Below are 21,328 nucleotides of genomic sequence, written 5' to 3'. Positions count from 1 at the left end.
GGATTTTTATTTTTTTCATCCCCAAACCTGACTTGTGGCAGAACAAATGGGGGAGGAGGAAGAAATGAATGACTTAAATGATTTGTTTTATATACTTAAATGAATGATTTGTTTGATATACTACATTTAGACAAACCCAGTGATTCACACTTGTATTTTCTCATGGTGATTATGCAAGTTAATTAAAAACCCAATGATATATAAATAAATTTGTACTTACCAGAAATACTGCTATAGATATTCCAACCAGAAAGCCTGCTATAACATCTGACCAATGATTTCGATATTCTGCTACTCTGTTGAGTCCAGTAAGAAATGCCAAACACATTAAGCCCAAGCATAGAACTGGCTTAGCAAGTCTGGTTCCCTTGGCTTTGATTGTGTTGGTGATGTACATCTGAAACATTCAATAAAAAAAAATGACTTTTCATGAAGGTATTTCCTTTATTAGCATAGCATATTATGTGTATGTACAAACATATATTTATAGACATATATATGCCTGTATGATTCAAATCATTAACTGGAGTTTATGAAGTTTTTGAAATCAGTTTCTTAAAAGCAGAATTCAATAGTAGCAATTATTTCGTTTTACTTACCTCGTATGGCAATCTCTTACAAATGGCCAATTCTTAGCATAACATTCTTAATCATCTAGAAACACCAAGCACAGATAGTCCAACTGTCTTTTTTTCTTTTTATTCTTACTGTATCCGTTCTTGTTTTATCTGAATTTTCATTTTAGATCAACCTCAACAATATTATTAGAAGGGGGAAAACTGATGAAGTGTTTAAGTGTTTTTAATGTTTCCATTTGTGTATGCCATATTTAGAGGACGCATACTTGATAAAAACCAGCATTATGAATATAGCTAGAAAAAATAAAGTGGAATAGATTTCTACCAAACAGATGTTACTTTGAAGGAAGACTTTAAGATTCAATGCAATGCCGAGGTTGCTTTCATGTTGTTAAATGAAATTGTGAAATTACTTTGTTTAACTACATTTTATCAGCCAGAATTAGGACAATAAAACACTTAAGTAGGCCGGGCGCGGTGGCTCACTCCTGTAATCCCAGCACTTTGGGAGGCAGAGGCAGGCAGATAATGAGGTCAGGAGATCGAGACCATCCTGGCTAACATGGTGAAACCCCATCTCTACTAAGAATACAAAAAATCAGCTGGGCATGGTGGCGGGCGCCTGTAGGCCCAGCTACTAGGGAGGCTGAGGCAGGAGAATGGCGTGAACCCAGAAGGCGGAGCTTGCAGTGAGCTGAGATCGTGCCACTGCACTCCAGCCTGGGTGACACAGCGAGACTCTGTCTCAAAAAAAAAAAAAAAACAACAACAACAAAAACCCACAAGTACAATAAGGGAAATGTGTCAACTAAAAACAAAACAAAACAGTGAATAGGTACCTACATTTCTGGCATCTGGACTTATGCTAATGAACATATGGTGTCAATTGATTGCAGCAAATGAAATGTCATGAGCCACTATGCTCAAGAATAATTTGGTCCTTCCCCCATCTAATGTATTCTATAGCTCAACTGCTCATAAGTTTATGTATTATTTTATAAGCAAATTTGTTGACTGTATTCAATTATTATTTCAAGTCATTAGTAGAGCAATTGTAAAAGAAATGACTTTGATAATATAATCAGATTTTATGGTATAAACATCAGTAAGTATCTGGTACTGATAATATACTCAGAAAAATTATTAGAAACGCATATATACCATTAACTATTGTCCCTGGTTAAATAAACAATACATCTGCCTAAGAGAGTAAACCAAAATGAGAATTTAAGTTTTTAGTTCATACCTGCCATTTTAGAACACTATGAAATCCAGTAATTATCTTCTCTATTTTTTTTTTCTGGGCAGTTTGCAGCCTTTGTAGCTGCCAAAAGGGGCTGTATAAATATGTAAGCAGTCCAATTGATACAAGGCATCTCTCTAGCCAAGTTCTAGCCTTTTACAATCCATCCCAGGTCTCAATACTCTGGGGCAGGGGGAGCTGAACTGTCTCCATCTTGGCCTGTGACCTTCGGAGCTGGGTCTGTGTGTTGAAGACTGTGCTTGGAAAAGCTTGATAATTTCAGTTATGGAGGATAAGTATACATGAGAGGGGAACAGGAAGAGATGAGAAAGAGAAAACGATGCTTTTGCCATTCTGAGAGAATGTGTTAAAGAGTTCTGCCCACATGAATAACAAGGCCAGGCTATCACATCACTTCAGGTTTCAGTGATGCAGCTAATTGAGTAACTCCTTGTATGACTAGTGCGTATGAATAGACAGGGAAATTCAGGCTTCTTGTGAGGTTTTCTTTAACACAGCTATAAGGCTGGTTAATTATTTCTTACTTTTGCATTTCTTTACATCTGTTAACACTCAAGATATTCTGTCCTCATTGAGACAAAATAAATGTGGGATGATAATTGAATAATATTAATACTGCTAATATCAATTATAGCTACCATTTAATGAGTGATTGCTCTTCACGGCAATGTTCTAAGCATTTTATTAACAAATTACTTATTCAATCTTCAAAACAATCATTGAAGTTAAGTATCATTATTACCTCCATTTTATAGGTTAAAAACTGAATCAAGATAAAGCTTATTATGAAGACTACACAATTTGATGATTGTGGTGGCACTGTTGAGAAAAGACAGGCGTAAATGGAAAGTAGAGGGAAGGCACTTAGGTATCTCCTAATCTTCCTTTCTTTTTCGTTGATTTCTTGCCTGGAGGAAATGGCCAATGAGCATAAGTTGAGTACCAGTGAATGCAAGACAGTCAGAAACTAAAGACAGGAGAAAGGAGGCCACCATAGAATCATAGGAGTAAGGCTACATCTATGCTCTGCTATTAGGGAGAAGTGGGAAATAGTGTAAATGTGGTCCTTGTGCAAAATACCCTACAGAATCTATATGGCTTCAGAAAACATTTGCCTTTCCCTCACCCCTGAAGGCCATCTCAGATACAGTCCAGCCCTTACTTGTCCAAGTTGTATGAGCCCATAGTAAAATGTGGGCTTGGGCTACATCCCTGTGAAGTTTCTCTTGAATGTCGAGTTGATCATTAAATTGCCCTAATGACTCAAGCAAGGTTCATAAGGAGCCCACAGACAGTCCAGCCACAATGCAAACTCATGAAAAAGCTTCTATTTTAGGAATAGCCTGGTATTTGGCTCTTCCCTCCATCAGAGTGGAGAGTGGACAGTGGCTGAATTTCAAGGGTTATGTGAATTTCAAGGGTTATATATTTAACTTTAAAGTAGATCATAGCAGTGCTTTATAATGTACAAATTTTTCTGCAGCATAATCAGTTGGCATGGATGTTACAAAAGAAAAATTAAGAGAGCTTTCACTTGTACTCAGCAACTCTTTAGTACTTTATGAACATAAGTGCCTTTTTAGCCAGTCTAATTTTGTTATCCTTACAGAAAGTCTATTATTCTTAATTTGCAGAAGAGGAAATTATGGCATAATAATCTATTAAGCATGTGGGATACAGAACAGGAATTGATTATTTATGCTCTCTTGGTTTTTAATTCACTTATGAAACCATCTAGGTTAACCAGATGTCAAAATGTAGCTAAAATAAAATACAAACAGCAGGGTGTGTGATTTGAGCAGGACGGTATTCACTCAGTCCTCTAGGGTCAGTAGATGCTCACTATCTCGCAGGCCAATCCATTTAATCATTATTAGCAGAGCTTATTCATCCATTCCACAAAGATCCATTAGCACTAAGATGCAGAAAGCCAAAGCTGATCATTTGCTCCCTGTTAAGAGCCTGGTGTATATTCTTCTACACTTTTTCTCTTTGCTTATACAAATATATACAATAATTAACATACATATAAAAAGGTTTTGCTTACTTGTTTGCTTTTACTAAAATATAATCATAATGTCCTATTAGTCTGTAATATGCATTGACTCACTTGTTATAATATACATCCTTTTTTGTGTAAATTGAGAAAACACTGAACTATTATTAATAATAAAACAATGCTATTACAAAAATAAATGGAAATTAAAAAACACAAATATTTATTAAGCACCTACTATGCATCAGAGGCTGTGCTAGGTTTCTTCAAAGAGGAGGCATCTATGGTTAGATCCTGAAGAATGAGCATGAGAGTTCCAGGCAAAAGGGAAATGGTGGGGGAAAGGTGTCCTAGACAACATACACAATCCTCCTGTGTGTTCTCAAAGCACCTTGTTCCTCATCTGAGAACCCTGGCCACAATGTATGGTTATAATTTATTTTCATTGTTTCCTTCACTAGAGTGAGGACATAGAAGCCAAGTCTAGGCTATTCATTGTGGCCTAGCTTTTGGAGAACCTTTTTCTTTCTCTTGTTTTCATGCTTCTTTCACCCTTTTCTTATGCTATTTAGCCCTAAAGACATCCACTAATTGTTTATTTGCAGATGATTATACGTATTCTTTTACTGTTCGCCTCTTTTCTACAGATCAAACAGCCTCAATTCCCCTCAGTATGGGAATAACTCAGTGGCCAGATCCCTCAGCACTCTGCACACTCTAGTGCTTTTGACATCTGTTAGTACTTCCCTCCCTCAAAGAGTACAGCCCAAAATTAAGCAAACCGGTGCCCACTACAACTGACCAGCCCAGAGTGCAGTTGAGATTTTTCCAGATTGCACCCTATAGTCTTAACTCATTGATTTGTATCTCATAGTCAAGTTAGGATTGGATTATCTTTAAACCAATTTCCAGATTTTGATGACTTTGATTAATGCAATCTAACAGGGCACTAGGTTTGATTAGTTTGTGTGTGTGTGTGTGTGTGTGTGTGTGTGTGTTTTAATAACTTCATAGCATTATTGGTCAAACTGTGTTTGTGGTCCACTGAATCTTCCATGACTTCTTCACATGAACTGATGCCTTATCAAGTTCCCCTTACCCTGGGCTCCTGAAATTGTTCAAAAAATCAAATTTATTATTGTTTTCAAAAAATATTTTACCCTGTCAACACCATTTTGAACTTTTATGCTGGCATCTATCATATTATATTAGTTGTCTTTCTCCCAGATTCTAGTTAGTTCCACACAGATCACTAATAACAAGACAGCATCAAGGACAGAGCCTCATGGCACTTTGCCTGAGATATGTTTACAAACTGCTACTGACATTTTTCATATAAAATTTTTATTTAAAAAATGGGGCATTCGTTTGTTAAGCCAACCATGTAATGTCCTGAAAGTTTTATTTATGTACCTAGACTTGATATTCTTGATTCACTGATAAATTTGCCAAAGAGCAATGTAAAGGTGTCTGATGGGGTGTGTAACAAAATTGTGATGCAATGGTGGAAAGACCATGGACTTTGCCAGACAGACCTGTGTTCACTTAATTCAGACCTTTCAGGACTGTGATGGGGGCCAGGGTTGGTAATGGTGGTACAATATGCAGTGGGATATTGAAGTCATAAATTTTCTATACGGTGTTATAATCTAGATTGTATAAAACATGCAGTAACTCTAGTTTCCATAACTGATCAAAACTTCATCATAAGCACCCATCTTCCACTGAATAGAAATGGGATGGGAGGAATTCTGAATAAATGCTTAGTTGTTCTCAGTTTCTCACCATTCTCTCTTCTGGAAAAACAACAGTGGGGTCTAGTTGGAGGCCTGCAAGACCTCAAGGTCAAGGTGGGGAGGCAACCCACCGGCCTTCACTGGCCTCCACTGCCAGGTGTGTATCCCACTGCTTCATTGGTGCCCTACTGACAACCACTGCTAACGTCCTTGTGGCCCCATACTGACTTGGTCCATCTAGGCTCACAGGAAATAAAGATCCTTTTGTCTCCCGCACACCTTCCTTGTAGCCCCAGGTGGGCTGCCTGCCCTCCCAAGCTCTGCTGCAAGGTCCCTGGGCTCCCACTGTCTTCTCTGCAGCCTGACTTACCTGCTGCAGGTGTACTAAGAGAAATTGTTATCCCAGTTTCAAGCCAGAAATGAAGTACAAGCCCTTCTACTTTCTGTTATCTCCACAACCTCTCTGGAGTTTCTGTTATCCAGTGATCAACTGCCTTCTTTGGGTTTCTGACGTAAGGGTGCTCACCTACATGGGCACATTTGCCATTCAGCCCTTCCCTCTCCTCCAACCCTCCACTTCTTAGGACAGGAAGTACTTCCTTCCCTTCCCCTAGGTTGGTGGTATCACCCTTTATAATTTGTGTTTTCTCTATAAAATACTCAGATAATAAAATATAATAATAAGACTTTCATTATATATAATTATAATTATATTTTATGCTCATAATAAAATATTCAGATATTCAAATTTTGCTTTTGATATGTAAAGCTGTGGTATTTAGAAATTCCTGTTCTCTCTTGACAAAGCTAGCCTCATTTAACTACTGAAGCTAAACACTTCTTTTTCTTCTTATCTTGAGGTCTTTCTCTGAGGCACTGAACCAATGCGGTAGCCAGTAGCTACTGTAGCCATTAGCACTTGAAATATGATGAGGCCAACTATAGTACTAAATTTTCAATTTATCTGGTTTTAATGAAAAGGATTTCAAAAATGGTACTCAACTAGATTATTAGAAAATGTTAATATATGTTTGAAACAAATTGGGCTTCACATCTACTTTTTACACGTAAATTTTATATCTAAATACAGAATAAGGATTTCAGATGAAAATTTAGTGTCTGAACTGAAATGTATTTTGCAAGTGTCAAACATACACTGGATTTAGAAAATTTTGAAAAAGAAAAATGCAAACTATCTTATTACTAACTTATATTGATACATGTTGAAATGGTAATAGTTTGGATACACTGGGTTAAACAAAATATTAAATATTAATATCACCTTTTTTACTTTTAAAAAACTATCAGAAAGTTTTAAATCATATATATATATAATATATATATATATATATGGTTCACTTTCTATTTCTATTGAACAATGCTGACCTAGACAAGAGCATCATAATTTAAAGGGTATGCAAAATGATCCGTGAATATTCCAAAAAAGATTATACCCACTTCAGCAGTTACTGCTACTTTATTATTTTTATTTATTATATTGCTTCGAGTTGGGCACTGATCCTAAAACCATTTTCCAGGCTGCCTGAGCTGCGTTAGGCAACATTTACCTGCATATTTTTATCTACATTTATTTTTAAATATTTGTTAATATATTACCATGTCAAATGGTAAACAGTGCAATAAAATGATAATATCATGGAATTATTTAGGGTTTTCTAAGTTAAACTAATATATATATAGCCTATTTTTTCAGATTCTAATTATCACAATGGCTACTTTTTAAAAATGTTACTTCATCAAAGTTAACCAGTTGTTTTGTATTTTATTGATACCTTTAGAGACTTGGGAGATTCCGTATTTAGTCAGTGTAAGCTTTGAGGAAAAGTTCAGCTTTAGGAATTTAACAGTCAGGGTTAAAAGTTCAGTCTACCACCAATTAGCTCTGTGACCTTACATAAATTACTGAACTTCTCTGACTCTTAGTTATATCACTTGTAAAATGAAAATAACTATGATAATCTGTAGGATTTAGAATGGTAATCACATAAGAAGTGTAAGTTTCATTGCCGTCACATGGCACCATGAGAATTTTTGTTTGCTTTGTGATTAGAATAAATTAAATGGATTAAAACAATATATTTGGATTAAAACTATACATGTGTTAGGAGAAATAATGTATTCTAACTTATGGGCATGGGGATAAAGCTCCTTATTGTATTTGAAAATCAAGAGTAAACATCCACTTTCTTTACAATATCCTTAATGGGTACCTAACAAAAGATTATGTCATCATGAACACAGAATTTATCCTGTAGCTGATGTCCTTGAATGAAAAACACTAAGGAGTCACAAATGTGATGTAAGTAACAACAACCTCAGTGTTCAGGACCAGCTGGTACATGAAGTTAAGATCTGAATATGCTCAGTAACTCTGCTGCCCTCAGCACAAAGGCCGATTGATGGTTTGGTTATGAATAACAGCTCCTTCATCACGGACACATTTACCTAATCCCTAAAGTGCAGCCATGGCTGATATTACATGGAGACTATTTATCTCCAGTATGACTCCCCCCTGACCCAATAAATATACTGCACATGTGGCACTTCATCCATCAGCTAGAAGAACAAATACACTTTTGCTTGACATTATCATCTATGAAATCAAGAACCACACATATTCACCACTTAACATTTGTTTTCCATACACCAGATAGAAAGTGAGATGATATTTACACAAAGATAGCTTGTGATACGAGCAAAAATAAATAAATAAATAAGCTGTGTAACATCTGAAGAATTATCTGCAAGCAAAATATATTTGATTGCTATAATTCTATCCCATCATCTCCAAGATTTAAAATTCCCTGACTAGCAAGTAAGGAACTAAAATCAATATGTAAAAGACAAATCTGGAAATTTTAAATACTACAAAAATATGCACAAGACATTTGGGCGAATTGAAGGGTTAGATTTGGTATACTTTAAACAAAAATGAAGTAGAACCTGCAAAACTTAAAATACACAAATAAAAAATTTAAGTTTACTGTCAGGGACAAGAAATTAATAGTATAACAATAAAAGCATATTTCAAGTATCTCTGAATAGTCCTTAAAGCTGTCTGAAGTACTTAAATCTTTAGGACTCAAAATATTTCTCAGGATTTCTTCAGATAAGGAGAGAAACTATAATTAATGATAATGTGATAATCTATATGTCTGATCTTTGTATGATCTACTATGTACATAATATACATATATCATCTAGAACCAGAAAATTTTAAATATTAAGTCACAATTAGATTCTAGAGTATGAGATACTGTTGAGATACTATCTTAAATTATATAATAACAGAAAAAGACTCATCATACCTTAGAAAGATAAATATAATATTGCAGCACATTATAGGTTGGTGATCAGCAACAAAATACTTTATCAGCTCCACACTAATTTCAATACATATAACTAATATTAATGACAGTGTGACATTTCAAAGGATGTCCTAAAATTTAAGAGTGTGCTTATAACGTATTTCTGACCTCATTTCTAACCCTCATTAGTGAGTAAGTAAAGGGCAGGAGAGAAATTTTCCAGGTCGGGTCCTCAGGAAGTGCTCTTCTTTCCCCCTCTCAAGGCTTGCGATTACCCTCCCCAACTCCTTTAATTTTCATTCAACCAAAAGCTTCCTACATCCATTCCCACTGAGTCCCCACCCAGCTTCCAACTCTCACTTTACACCCTTTCAAGAAGGAGGAAGGTGATGGGGATGAACCTCTGTGACCTCTCTTCTCCCACGCCTACCAGATTCTACCATTCACAACAAAAACTTCGTTTAAGGCATGTTAAGTTATCAAAGGTGTCAAAACACATCTCTTTGCTTAGTGCCTGCTTGCACCTCAAATCACATCCTCAGCCTTAGTCTCAGCTGTTGGAGGAGCAGGATGACTCTTTCTCACTTTGCTACCCAGTATTCTGTTCATAATTATTATAAAAAGAGTTATTTTTAAATAAAAATATTTCTCTTTTTCTCCCATGCTAGCTTATATGGGATAGGAATATCCTTTTCTCTTTGTAACCTCAGCGCCTGGTATGGTTCTTGGCTCACTCTCAGTAACAGCTAATCATAATAAAAGTTAAAATTTCATGAATGCTTACTATGTGTCAAGAACTGTGCTCGGTGCTTTACATGCACTCAATCAGGTAATCCAAACAATTCCATGACATTGGTACTCAACAACAGAGGTAACTGAGACACAGAAAGGTTAAGTAACTTATCGATGGACTTAAGGCTAAAAGGTGATGAAGCTGGGATTCAAACTCAAGCAGTTCAGTTACAGAGCCCATGCTCTAACAAAGATGCTATTAATACATGCAGTACAGGAGTCAAGGATCCTTTCTCCCTCAGCCTTGGAGAGGAAGGCGGGGCTGGAGTAGTCTTCAAGCAGAGGTAAGACTACTTACCTTCAAGAGCATGCCTGAAGGAGGAGCTGAAAATGACTCAGTGTGTCAGTCTGGAGGTTGTGTGGGTCGGGACGGGGGTGAGTACAGAGGGAAGTAGCAGGAATTAGGCCAGAGAGGTTAACAGAGGCCAGGTTCAAAAAGCTTTGTGTGCCAAGTGAAGGATTCGTATTAAAAGGAAAATGGGAGGCCATAAAGGGGATATGAGAATGTGACGGGAGTACACTTGAATTTTAAAATATCACTTTGGGAGAAGCAGTTCCCAGTGCTGGATCATCACATCTTGAACTAGAGTCATGGCTGCAGTTATGAACAGACTGGAATATTTAGGATGTTAAACTGGCCAGAATTGTTGGTAAATTGGATGCGTGCTTATGTGCACCCATGAGTTTGAACTGGGTGAGGTCATGGGTGGAAGGTGAAAGTGCAGTGAGGGAGGAATAAAACATAACAAGTCTCAGGCCTCAGTGGCCAACAGAAGTTTCTAGGCAGGAAATCTATAGTTCCACTTGGAAGTACAATTATATCCAGACATATGACAAGAATCAAGATGTTCCACCTGCTTTCTCGTGGAAACACTGTACCTCATGGTAGTCCACGATTAATAATATATTTTAAGTACATCATGGGTTAAATAGGCTTTTGAAGGCTGAGTTATATACCTAAACTCTGTGTATGACATGATTTCCATCAGGTCACAGTTTCAAACAACTGAGTTAAAACACCATCTAGGCCTCCGTGGAGACAGGGGTTATGTTTGTTTTGCCGCTTACTCAATACTCAGCCCTGGCACAGGGTCACTCAATGGGTGAATAAATGAACGTACTGCTTTGGAGAGCTGGGCTTGTGTATATCACACTGCTTATATCTAATTAGAACAAAAATATATACAAAATGTACAGCAACTCTCACAATGAATAATCTATGTGACCTTTCAGCCTTATGCATTACTTTAGCTATTTTTTAGGTGTGTAGTAGTTACTATATTTTGGAAATGACCTCTAAGAAACTGTATTATTTTCCAGGAATCTATTGATTTTTCTAAAATCTAATGTACTTAACAGGCTATGGTAAAAGAATCTCTACTTCCCCTCTAGCCTGCAGTAAGCATGCACATTAGTTGGTTATAATGAGTGGATAATGGCCCAGAGAGCATCAGAGGATCTGAGTTCCAGTCTTGATCCTTCAGTACATTAGGGCTATGATGTTAGGTAGGTGATGACTTATCCTCATTGAGTCTCCTCATTGGTCAAATCTGGAAAGCAGCAAGGTCTGCTTTACTACAGCTCCACACTCCTTTATCTGAGCCCTCAAGTAGAGAAGTATTTCAGCATTCAGAACATTTTCAGATTTGGGATAATATGATCTATGTACCACCCATTGATACCTCCAGTGTGGTCCGGGCTGCACCCTATAATAAAACACATTCACATTTCTACCTCAAAACAGATGGCTACTCACAGTAAGCAGAATAAGTAAAGAACCCCAATAAATTCAGGTCAGATAAAGTTTTTCATCCAGGGACAAACAAAACAAAAATTTGTCTTGCCTTGCATAGAGAGGGCTTTTTAAAAAAAAAAGGTTTCAGTGGCTCATGCCTGTAATCCAGCACTTTGGGAGGCTGAGGTGGGTGGATCACAAAGTCAGGAGATCGAGACCATCCTGGCTAACACGGTGAAACCCCATCTCTACTAAAAATACAAAAAATAAGCCAGGCGTGGTGGCGCGTGCCTGTAGTCCCAGCTACTCAGGAGGCTGAGGCAGGAGAATGGTGTGAACCCGGGAGGCAGAGCTTGCAGTGAGTTGAGATCGTGCCACTGCACTCCAGCCTGGGCGACAGAGTGAGACTCCGTCTCAAAAAAAAAAAAAAAAAAAAAGGATTTCAGAATTAAGAATAAAGGATTATGAAACTGAGCTGTTCTGAGGACCAGATGAGATAATGACACTAAAGAACCAAGTGCAGAGATGAAAAGCTGAGCTTTGCATAACCAAAGCTGGTGCTGGAACTACTTGGCAGCTCCAATTATGGTGGCAGGAAGGCATTTACATCTAGCTCCGAAACCTGAGAAAGTACTGAAGACATACTGACCATTCGAATAGCCAGAGAATGTTGGTTGATTTGGGAAGGTATTTCCTGGTAAAGGGGCTGCCGGGGATGGGGTTGTCTCTGATGCATGTAGTGATGTGAGGAAAGGCACCATGGGGCATGAAGTCAGGCAAGATTTGGGCAACATGAGCAGATGTATCTGGCTAAAGCTGGAGAATCATGGTGGGAAAACTAGCTTGGCCTTGAAAGCTGTGTGAAGGAATTTGTTACTTACGCAAAAGGAGAGGGGGTAGTGTCCTAGGTGCTTGAGGGGCTAGAGGAAGATGTTTCTGGCAGGTGGTGCAGCATGGGCACCAGGGGAGGAAGACAACACAGGGATCCTAGGCTCTCATTGGCAGCATCAGGAGACATAGAAGTTGGAACCAGAAGGCAGAGAAGTTTAGCTATGCTTCTGGGATAAATGTCCATGGGAATGTGGGACAGAGGATAAATTATTTCACAGGCTTTGTCTCCCAACTCTTGCTTTTCTGGGACCTGGAGCTTGGGTGGCAATAGGACATATAGTGAGGGAGCAGAGCAGGCATGTGCTTGCTGATAGGTAGGAGCCAATGGATGCAAGCTTGTCATCCATACCACTGAACATATAGTATATAGAAAAAGCTATTAATTAAAAGTTTAAAAACAGCTTGAGGCTTCATGAGAAAGAAAGAGTGTACAGAATACATTCATTCATTCCCACACTCATTTATCCAGTTTCAAATACTATTTATGGTGTCTTTCCCATGTCCTGGATAATGAGCTTGGGCTAGCAATATAGAGATAGGGAAGTCTGTTGCTGCTGACCTCAAGGAGCTCTTAGTCCAAGAGAAAGGAGAGACATATAAAAGACAAGTAAGAATAACTGAGGTGTATGTTGAAGAGCACAAATCACAGAAATAATTCACAGGAAATAGAAGTCAGGTTGATCAACAGTTTCTTCTAAGTCTCAAGTATAAAAAGACTCTTTCCCTCAAGCAAAATGGAAGCAACCACCAACCCGGACGTGAGGGGAGTGTTAGGCAAAACTTCCTGTAGGGGCCATTGTTATGAGAGATTTAAAAATGAGGGAACAGGAGAAGAAGAGTGAGGATCATTTTTGAGGTGTTTGTATAAACATTAAGTCTGTGACATCCCTCCATCTGTGAAACACTTTATGGTTCATAGAATTAAAAAAAAATAAAGTGGAAGGAAGTTTACAGAAAATCCAGGGGCTTCTAAACCACATTCATGAATTCTTAGGTAATTCACAGGGGGGCTTCTGGAGCCTTTATGGAGTTGGGGGTGGATTACATGATTGCATGTTATAGGACTGGGTATATAATTTGTAAGGTCCAGTGCAAAATGAAAATGAATGACAGACCTGTTTTTCAAAAATCATTACAAATTACAAGATAGTGACAGCAGAGCATTAAGCCAAGTGCTGGAGACAGGACTTGAATCAGGTCACATATCCTTGAAGCCAGGTCCGCACATCATAATCTCCATTTTAGAAAGTTGTGTAGGCAATTATATAAAGAATGAATAATTTCAACCAGCAAGAGTAGGGGCTATTAGGAAATTTTTATTAGCAATCCAGGTAAGCCATAATGAGGGCCTGAACTAAGTCTGTACAAGTGGGAGAGGAGAGCAGTTTTATCATCCTAGGTAATACGACTGTTCACCTTTACTATTTAATTTTCTTCATTATATTTGTAATAACCCCCAATTTATGATATCAACACCATAGAGCTTCATGCAATAGAAAGTACCCAATAAGAAAACTTTAATGGGATAAGAAAAACCAATTATAAGAACAAGTCAAACGTCCCTATGATTCTATGTTAAAAATAGCCCCACTGAATTAGTGGGTGTCACTGTAAGTAAGTTAAACTTAAAAGCAAGGAATATGAGAACACAAGGGCCATTAAGAACAGTTAAATATAAGAAATATGCTTGCTTTATGTGCAGTGGTTCCTTTCGTGTTCTTTATCTGGCAGGTGCACGTTGATTACTTGCTCACTCTTTACTGAGAAGCCAGCAGTGCCAGAACACTGCTTTATGCCATGGCCATGTGAGTAGCAAAGGACCATGCTGGAAATCAAAATCCCACTCTCTTCCAAAAAACTACAGAGACATTCACCACCCAGAACGAAGTGCCCAGGGTAAGGGACCTGGAATTCTGCATGGTCAGCCACCTCAACGTGCACCTGGGTTTACTGGCTGGAAGGGGGAGGCAATGGAATGAAGTAGTTCTGAGAATAGACACGGGGGACGTTCTGGATTCAGATCCTGTCTCCAGCATATGCCAGCTGTGTGACTGGGCAAGTTAATGAATTTCTTTGAGCCTCAGTTTTCTCATCTTTAATTCGAGAATTATAATAGTACCTATGGAATTTGACTATAAGGATTAAATGAGATAATCTATGTAAAGCACTTAGCACAGTACTGGCATAAATAATAGAAGGACATTACTTATTATTCACACAAATACAGTGTACCCTTCTGTGAAAAAATAAGAGTTAAAAGGTCCTAAGTTTTAGGGCTTTTTAGAGTGTGTAAAGAGCATTCTGAAGTGGGCTGCTGAAGGGTCCTGTGCTGTGCAGATGCTGACATGGCCATAAGCAGCCATAGACTCAGCTAGAGACAAGGAGTCCTCCAGCCAGCATCTCCAAACCCAACCCAGTTGTTTCCACATCTACAGGCATGTTAGAAGTACTCAGAATTGTTTACTGGTGTGCAACAAAATTTCCTGATCCTCAGGATGTGCATGGATCCCCTTCAGGCAGTATCTCCAACTATGGGATTGCTTAAAAGTTTTCCCAGTTGAGACTGGAGTGGTGAAGAGGCTACTTAGTAGGAGGACGTGTGGGGTCTTCTATAAATGCCAAGGTGTATCAGACAGTCTTTGTTGGTTTTAACAGAATTGCCACAGAAAATGCAAATGGTTACTTTATTTAAGGAATTAGACCTATTTATTCAGAACAATCGATCCTATGCTTTGTGTAGGCACAGCCTCTAAGTCTTGGGTATTTTTCCTGCATCAGAATACATTGAGACAATAGATTTATTAGAGGACAAGGGCAAGTCATCTATTAGAAAGTCTTACTTCCAAATAATGAGCACTGAATATATGGCTGTTGTTGTTTGAACCAATCAACCTATTTTTCTAAGTCTGGGTTGTATTTATGCCCCGGCTGGCATTGTGACAGCTATAGAGAAACAGTCTGTAGCCTCAGAGATGTTATAGTCTACATGAGGTAGGAATACACACATGATAACTGGACAAGGGTAATCTCTAACCTTTTTAAGAGCCACATTACCAAGGCCTGCAGAGATCAGAACATGGGCAGTGGCAAAGTAAGGGTGGGCATAGCAGCAGTCTGCCCAGGTGCAGGTAGTGAGGGGATGCAACAGTAAAACCTACTAAATGTCTATCTGCTCTTCACTGTTGCCATGCTGTAGCAATTCTAAGCAGTGTCAGTGATAACATACTCCTGCCTTCTAAATCTCTTGTTGGTTGTGGCACACGTATTCTCCAAAGATGGCTATAACAGTCTCTAACCCCTTGCATTCTTGAATCTTCCCTATCAAGAGGTGGAGTCCAATTCCCCTCCCTCTGAATCTGAGCAGCCTTAGCAATTTGCTTGTATCAAGAAAATGCAGTAGATGTGACACTATGAGCTCATAAGATTGAGCTCATAAGACACATTTCTGCCTGGTTCACTGGAACACTGGTGCTTGGAGTCCTGTAGGAAGCTGCACTCCCTGGAGCTGCCTCACTGTGTGGAAGCCAAGGCATGTGAGAAGATTATGGGTAGGCTGTTGTGGTCTTCACCTTCTCCTAGCCCAGGTGCAGTAAGGTGAATGAACAATCCTTCAGATAACTGCATGTCCTGGCTATCAAGTCACCTTTGAAGTCAGCCTTTGAATCTTCCCAGTTAAGGTTGGAAACACCATGGAGAAGAGAAAAGATAGCCACATTTTGCCTTTTTCACATATCTGACCTACAGAGTCTGTGAGCATAGTAAAATGGTTGTTTTATGCTAAGTTTGGGGTGGCTTGTTAAGGAGCAATAGTAAACAGAACATTGATATAAGTTGAAATAACTGTTGCAGTTATTGTTGAGTATTAAAAATATGTATGTAAGCTTTAAATAAGGACACTTTTGTTACATAATCTGTAATAAATACTGCATTACACATGGAAATTAATTCAAAGAATGCCCACCTATATACATTTGCCCCCTAGCAGACATGTGGACTCATCTACTCATATTCATCTGGAGAGTAAGCTCATAGAGGGTGGGAATCATTTGTGGCTTTTGCTCCATTTAGTGTCTCCAGCCCCTGTGGTGATGCATTTAAACAGTAGTTTTGAAAAAAAGCAAAAAGAAAAAGGAAAAAAAAAGACATGATAGCATAGTAATTGTAAAAACGAAGAAAGAGAACTTGAGCTATTTCAGTTCTTCCAATCTATGTGACCACCTGGAGTTTTTATTCATGTCTAAAACTTAAAATAATAAACTAGTGTGAATGCAAAGTATAGTATTTTATTTGGGAGGCTGAAGTGGGAGGACTGCCTGAGCCCAGGAGTTCAGGGCTGCAGTGAGGAATGTACAAATAATTAAGCAGCCTGAGAAACAGGGCAAGATTGTCTCAAAAAAAAAAAAAAAGTATAGTATTTTTACTGGGTAAGTGCAAATTTTAGTCGATACATAAAATAGCATATTGAATATTTATAGCTTTAAAATTAAAATACATTTATATATTTATATAAATGTAAATATATATTTATTTAAATTACTTATATATTCAAAGTAATATATATCATTCTATCACAAAGACACATGTATATTCACTGTACCACTACTCACAATAGCAAACACATGGAATCAACTATGGGCTCATAAAAGAAGATGAAGTTCTGCCCGGTTCACTGGAACACTGGTGCTTGAAGTCTAAATTCCCATCAATGGTAGACTGGATAAAGAATATGTAGCACATATATACCATGGAATACTATGCAGCTGTAAAAATAAATGAGATCATGTCCTCTAAAGGAACATGGATGGAGCTGGTGGTCATTATCCTTAGCAAACTCATGCAGGAACAGAAAACCAAAACCAAATACCACATGTTCTCACTTACAAGTGGGACCTAAGTGATGAGAACACATAGAGAGGAACAACACACACTGGGGCCTATTGGAGAGTGGAGGGTGGGAGGAGAGAGAAGATCAGGAAAAACAACTAATGGGTCCTAGGCTTAACACTTAGGTGATGAAATAATTTAGACAACAAACCCCCATGACACATGTTTACCTATATAGTAAACCTGCACATGAACCCCTGAAATTAAAATAAAATTTAGAAATTAAATATATATTAAATTTTTTAAATTTAACCATGCATATATAGTATATTTTTAAAATATACTTTACCTATTCTTATCTTAAAAATAAAAAATAAATCAATAAAATAATGATTATTATCACATAGTTATTACTGAAAATAATTTTTCCATACAGAGGAAGGGATGCTAAAAGTGATTTGCTTTTGTGTCAAATATGCTAGGTGCACCACTGAAGATGTGCAGATTAATTTTAAATAAAAAGATGAGATAAAGCCTTAAAAAGGGGACCAGCCTTAATCTAGGTTGCAAAGGTAAAAAGAATTTTTTTCCCACTACTTAGCATCTAACCCCTTTCTTGTGATTGGGAAATTCTCCACATGTATTGTCTCCTGTGTGGGAAGCATATATTCTATGCCACCACCAAAACTAAACAAAAATCTGAGTGTGGCCTTCCTCAAAGCCTTGGCAGGCAGGCCACTGGCACGTGATCCACACTCAACCAGATGCTCTGCAAATGATGCAAAGAAGTGGGTGAAGTGAAACATCCACACCACTGGCAGCCACAGTGGTGGCAGTGCAGCTGGAGGCATGGAGAAGTGGTGGTGCCAGCGATACCTGGGTCCTGTAGTCACAGCCGTGTATCCTCAGCGTACCCTTCCTGTTGTCTGGTCTTGGCTGTGGTTCTGGCTGCTTAGGTTCTATCAGTTCCTGCTCATTCCCTGAGCCTCATTTTCGAGCCTCTCCTTTCACCTCATTTTGCTTAAATCAACTTGACTCATTTTCTATTATTTATCGTAGAGAACGCTAATGGACACACAAAAAGGTGAATATAATTTTGACGGGTGATTATGGAGGTTGGAGGCACTGGAAATGTAGGCTGAGAGAATAGCAGAAATAGTCTAGTGTAAACGAGTGGAATAGAGTGATCAAATGTAGTCTAACATGGACTGGGTTCACAGGAAGTGAGAGAGGGCATTATGCAGTAAGGGAGGGGGTTCAGGTTGGGCACCAGGACAAAATGCCATAGGCCGAGTGGCATAAACGACAGAATTTAATTTTCTTATAGATCTAGAGACTGGAAGTCCAAGATGAGGGTGCTGGCATACTTGAGTACTGGTGTGGGCTCTATGTGGCTTGCAGATGCTGCCCTCTTGCTGTGTCCTCACATGGTGGAGAGAGCTAGGAAGCAAGCTCTCTGCTGTCTCTTCTTATAAGGACACAATCCCATCATGAGGGCCTTACCCCTTCATGATCTCATCTAACCCTAATCAGTTCCCAAAGGCTTCATCTCCAAATATTATCACTTAGGGGTTAGGGCTTCAACATATGAATCAAGGGAGTAAAAAATTCAGTCCATAACTGGAGGGAAGACAGCTTTTAGCCAGGGCTAAGAGGGCCTTGTATAGCACACGTAGGAGTGTAACGCTTGAAAGGGCTTTCACTGGGAGGGCAGGCTATGGAGAGCTTTTATGCAAAGGGATAAGCGCTTATAACTCATGCTTTAGGGGTGTTACTCCAGTGGCAAAGTGCAGAATGGACAAGGATGAGAAAAGAATTATGTTAGGAAGCTTATTGGAGATGATCCTGCAATAGTCAAGGCAAACAACACAAAGAAGGTAAATTCAACCAGTAGAATAACATATATGAAGAGTCTGGATTTCAGAGATATTTCAAATGTGGAACCAACAGAATTAATCAGACATCTGGATGCGGGGGTGTGGAAGAGGGAGGAGCTGAGAATGACTCAGAGATTTCAGGCTTGGGTAACGAGGGTAGGAATGTCAATAATCAAATCAGAAGACACAAAAGCAGGAGATGGCTGGGAGCAGTGGCAAGATCATGGTTTCGGTTTTTGAAATTCTGCAAGTGAGGTGCTGATGAGACACTCCAGAGATATGTTCAAGTTAGGCATAAAGTCTGGAGCTGAAGAGAGAGGTTAAGGCCAATGAAGGAGTTGTGGGGTTCACTTGAAAGGCATGGAGGTGGGAATAGATGGGATCACTGTTGGAAGGGATAACCGAGGGAAGAAAAGATCTAGAACAGAAACTCGGTAATTGCTGGTAACAGTTTTCTGACATTGCAATGAAGCACTTAATGAGAAGAAAAGCAAATTTGAAGAATATAATGTTTCCAACATATTAAAAAGAGAAAAGCTCAAATAGAGGGAATAATTAAGAGTATCTATGCTACTGAGAAGGCCAGCAAGACAAGGATCTGAAGAGGCTCTTGATAGGATCTGGGGGATGAGGTCTGAGGAGTGGTTTCAGGAGAGTGAGTGTGCATATGTGTGTTTGTGTGTGTGTTGTGGAGGTGGAAGGGGCAAACCCCATGTGACTGGTTTATAAGGTGAGAAAGTGTAAAACAGTCTTTCTGGAAATTTCTTTCAAAGATGCGACGGTAGCTTGAATTAACGGAACTGATTTGTGTGGTTGTGGGATTTTTTTTTTGATAGTGGAAGTTTTAGAATGTCCAAGGAGAAAATATTTCCCTATAATGTACAGAAGTTAATAGCATAAGTCTCTATAATAGAAAGATGCCTGATTAATGTATTTGACAGAACAAAGCAGTAAATACACTGTACATAAAGTATTTAGCACAGTAAGAACTCAATAATTATTTTTATACCTCAAATTGCTGTATTATTATAGAGAGATTTCTACTTGTTCTTTGGAGGCTTTTGTTCTCCTTCCAAGAGTTTCTTTAAATGCCATAAACAAACAAATAGCTCAAAGCAGACTGTGCTTATAAGAAGAAGGTAACCTTTCTTGTAATACAACAGAAGAATTACCAAGAAATCTCCTCGATTTAAATGCATCCTCAATTTAGAAGGAGTTTGATAACTGCAATTACAGATATATATATGTATATGTATATATATATACACATATACGTATACGTATATATATATATACGTATACGTATATATGAGAGATAGAGAGAGAGAGGAAGAAAGAGAGAGAGAGAGAGAGGAAGTCTCGCTCTGTCGCCCAGGCTGGAGTGCAGTGGCGCAATCTCGGCTCACTGCAACCTCTGCCTCCTGAGTTCAAGCGATTCTCCGGCCTCAGCCTCCCAAATAGCTAGAATTACAGACATGCACCACGGCCTGGCTAATATTTTTTTGTATTTTTAGTAGAGATGGAGTTTCACCCTCAAGTGATCTGCCCGCCTTGGCGTCCCAAAGCTCTGTGATTACAGGCATGAGCCTGTAGCACCCGGACTACAGTGCTATATACTTTTTCCTATATGTTAAGGCACTTAAAATGTAAATATATTTGACACAGGGAGGATCAGAGAAGATACTATATCACGCTATTAATCTCTGGCTGTGCATTAGCTTGTTAGATCCTCTCTGCATTAGAACTAGGTGAAAGCAGTGTGGCAGCCACAGAGGTAAGTTTCTCTAATCTCTATTTCAAGAAATACTGTGTCATTGTGCTGTAAGGAGACCAGTGAGCTGAGTTTCCACCTCTAGTGCACTGGATGGTAAAAACTCCCTGCTGGGCTGGCCCCTACAAGCATGGAGAAAGTGATAGCTCTATCTGAATGAGGGTGAATTTCCTGAATTGTCTTGGCAAATGGGTAGAAGGAATTAAAAGGCTCCAGGAAGTGGGCATTGCTGGAATGTACACATCATGTGAGAACTGAAGGCCCACCAGATGATATTAGCCTTGAGGGGTGGACACCTCATTCACTGAGGCATCAGAGTGTACTGGTGAGAGGGAAACCAGCATCACTCAGAAGTTCAGTGATACCTTTCCTCTGCAGGTCAGGGCTGATGGTAGGGGAAGCTGTCACAAAGCTGGGTGTCTTAATATCCATGGGGATTACAGCGTCCCTTAAGAAAGAGAAGCCAGGTGCTGGGCTTAACCACCAAAAGCCAGTGGGTCCCAATTGTCATAACAATGCACAAAGCCAGAGTGAC

General features: G+C 38.7%; 1 protein-coding gene across 2 annotated transcripts in view; it reads right to left on the bottom strand.

Annotated features, from left to right (window-relative positions):
- The window catches only part of PLPPR5 (phospholipid phosphatase related 5), a 112,474-nt gene that overhangs the window by 29,206 nt on the left and 61,940 nt on the right, over positions 1–21,328 (bottom strand). For both annotated transcript variants that reach the window (XM_019020746.3, XM_004026185.5), the window contains exon 4: positions 221–397. In XM_019020746.3, the coding sequence (XP_018876291.1) occupies positions 221–397 (177 nt within the window). The remainder of the gene's footprint in view (positions 1–220; positions 398–21,328) is intronic.

This window comes from Gorilla gorilla, chromosome 1 (genome assembly GCF_029281585.2).
Source record: "Gorilla gorilla gorilla isolate KB3781 chromosome 1, NHGRI_mGorGor1-v2.1_pri, whole genome shotgun sequence".
Lineage (NCBI taxonomy): Eukaryota > Metazoa > Chordata > Mammalia > Primates > Hominidae > Gorilla > Gorilla gorilla.
The sequence above is the reverse complement of the archived record's forward strand: the minus strand, read 5'-3'. Positions and strand labels throughout refer to the sequence as shown.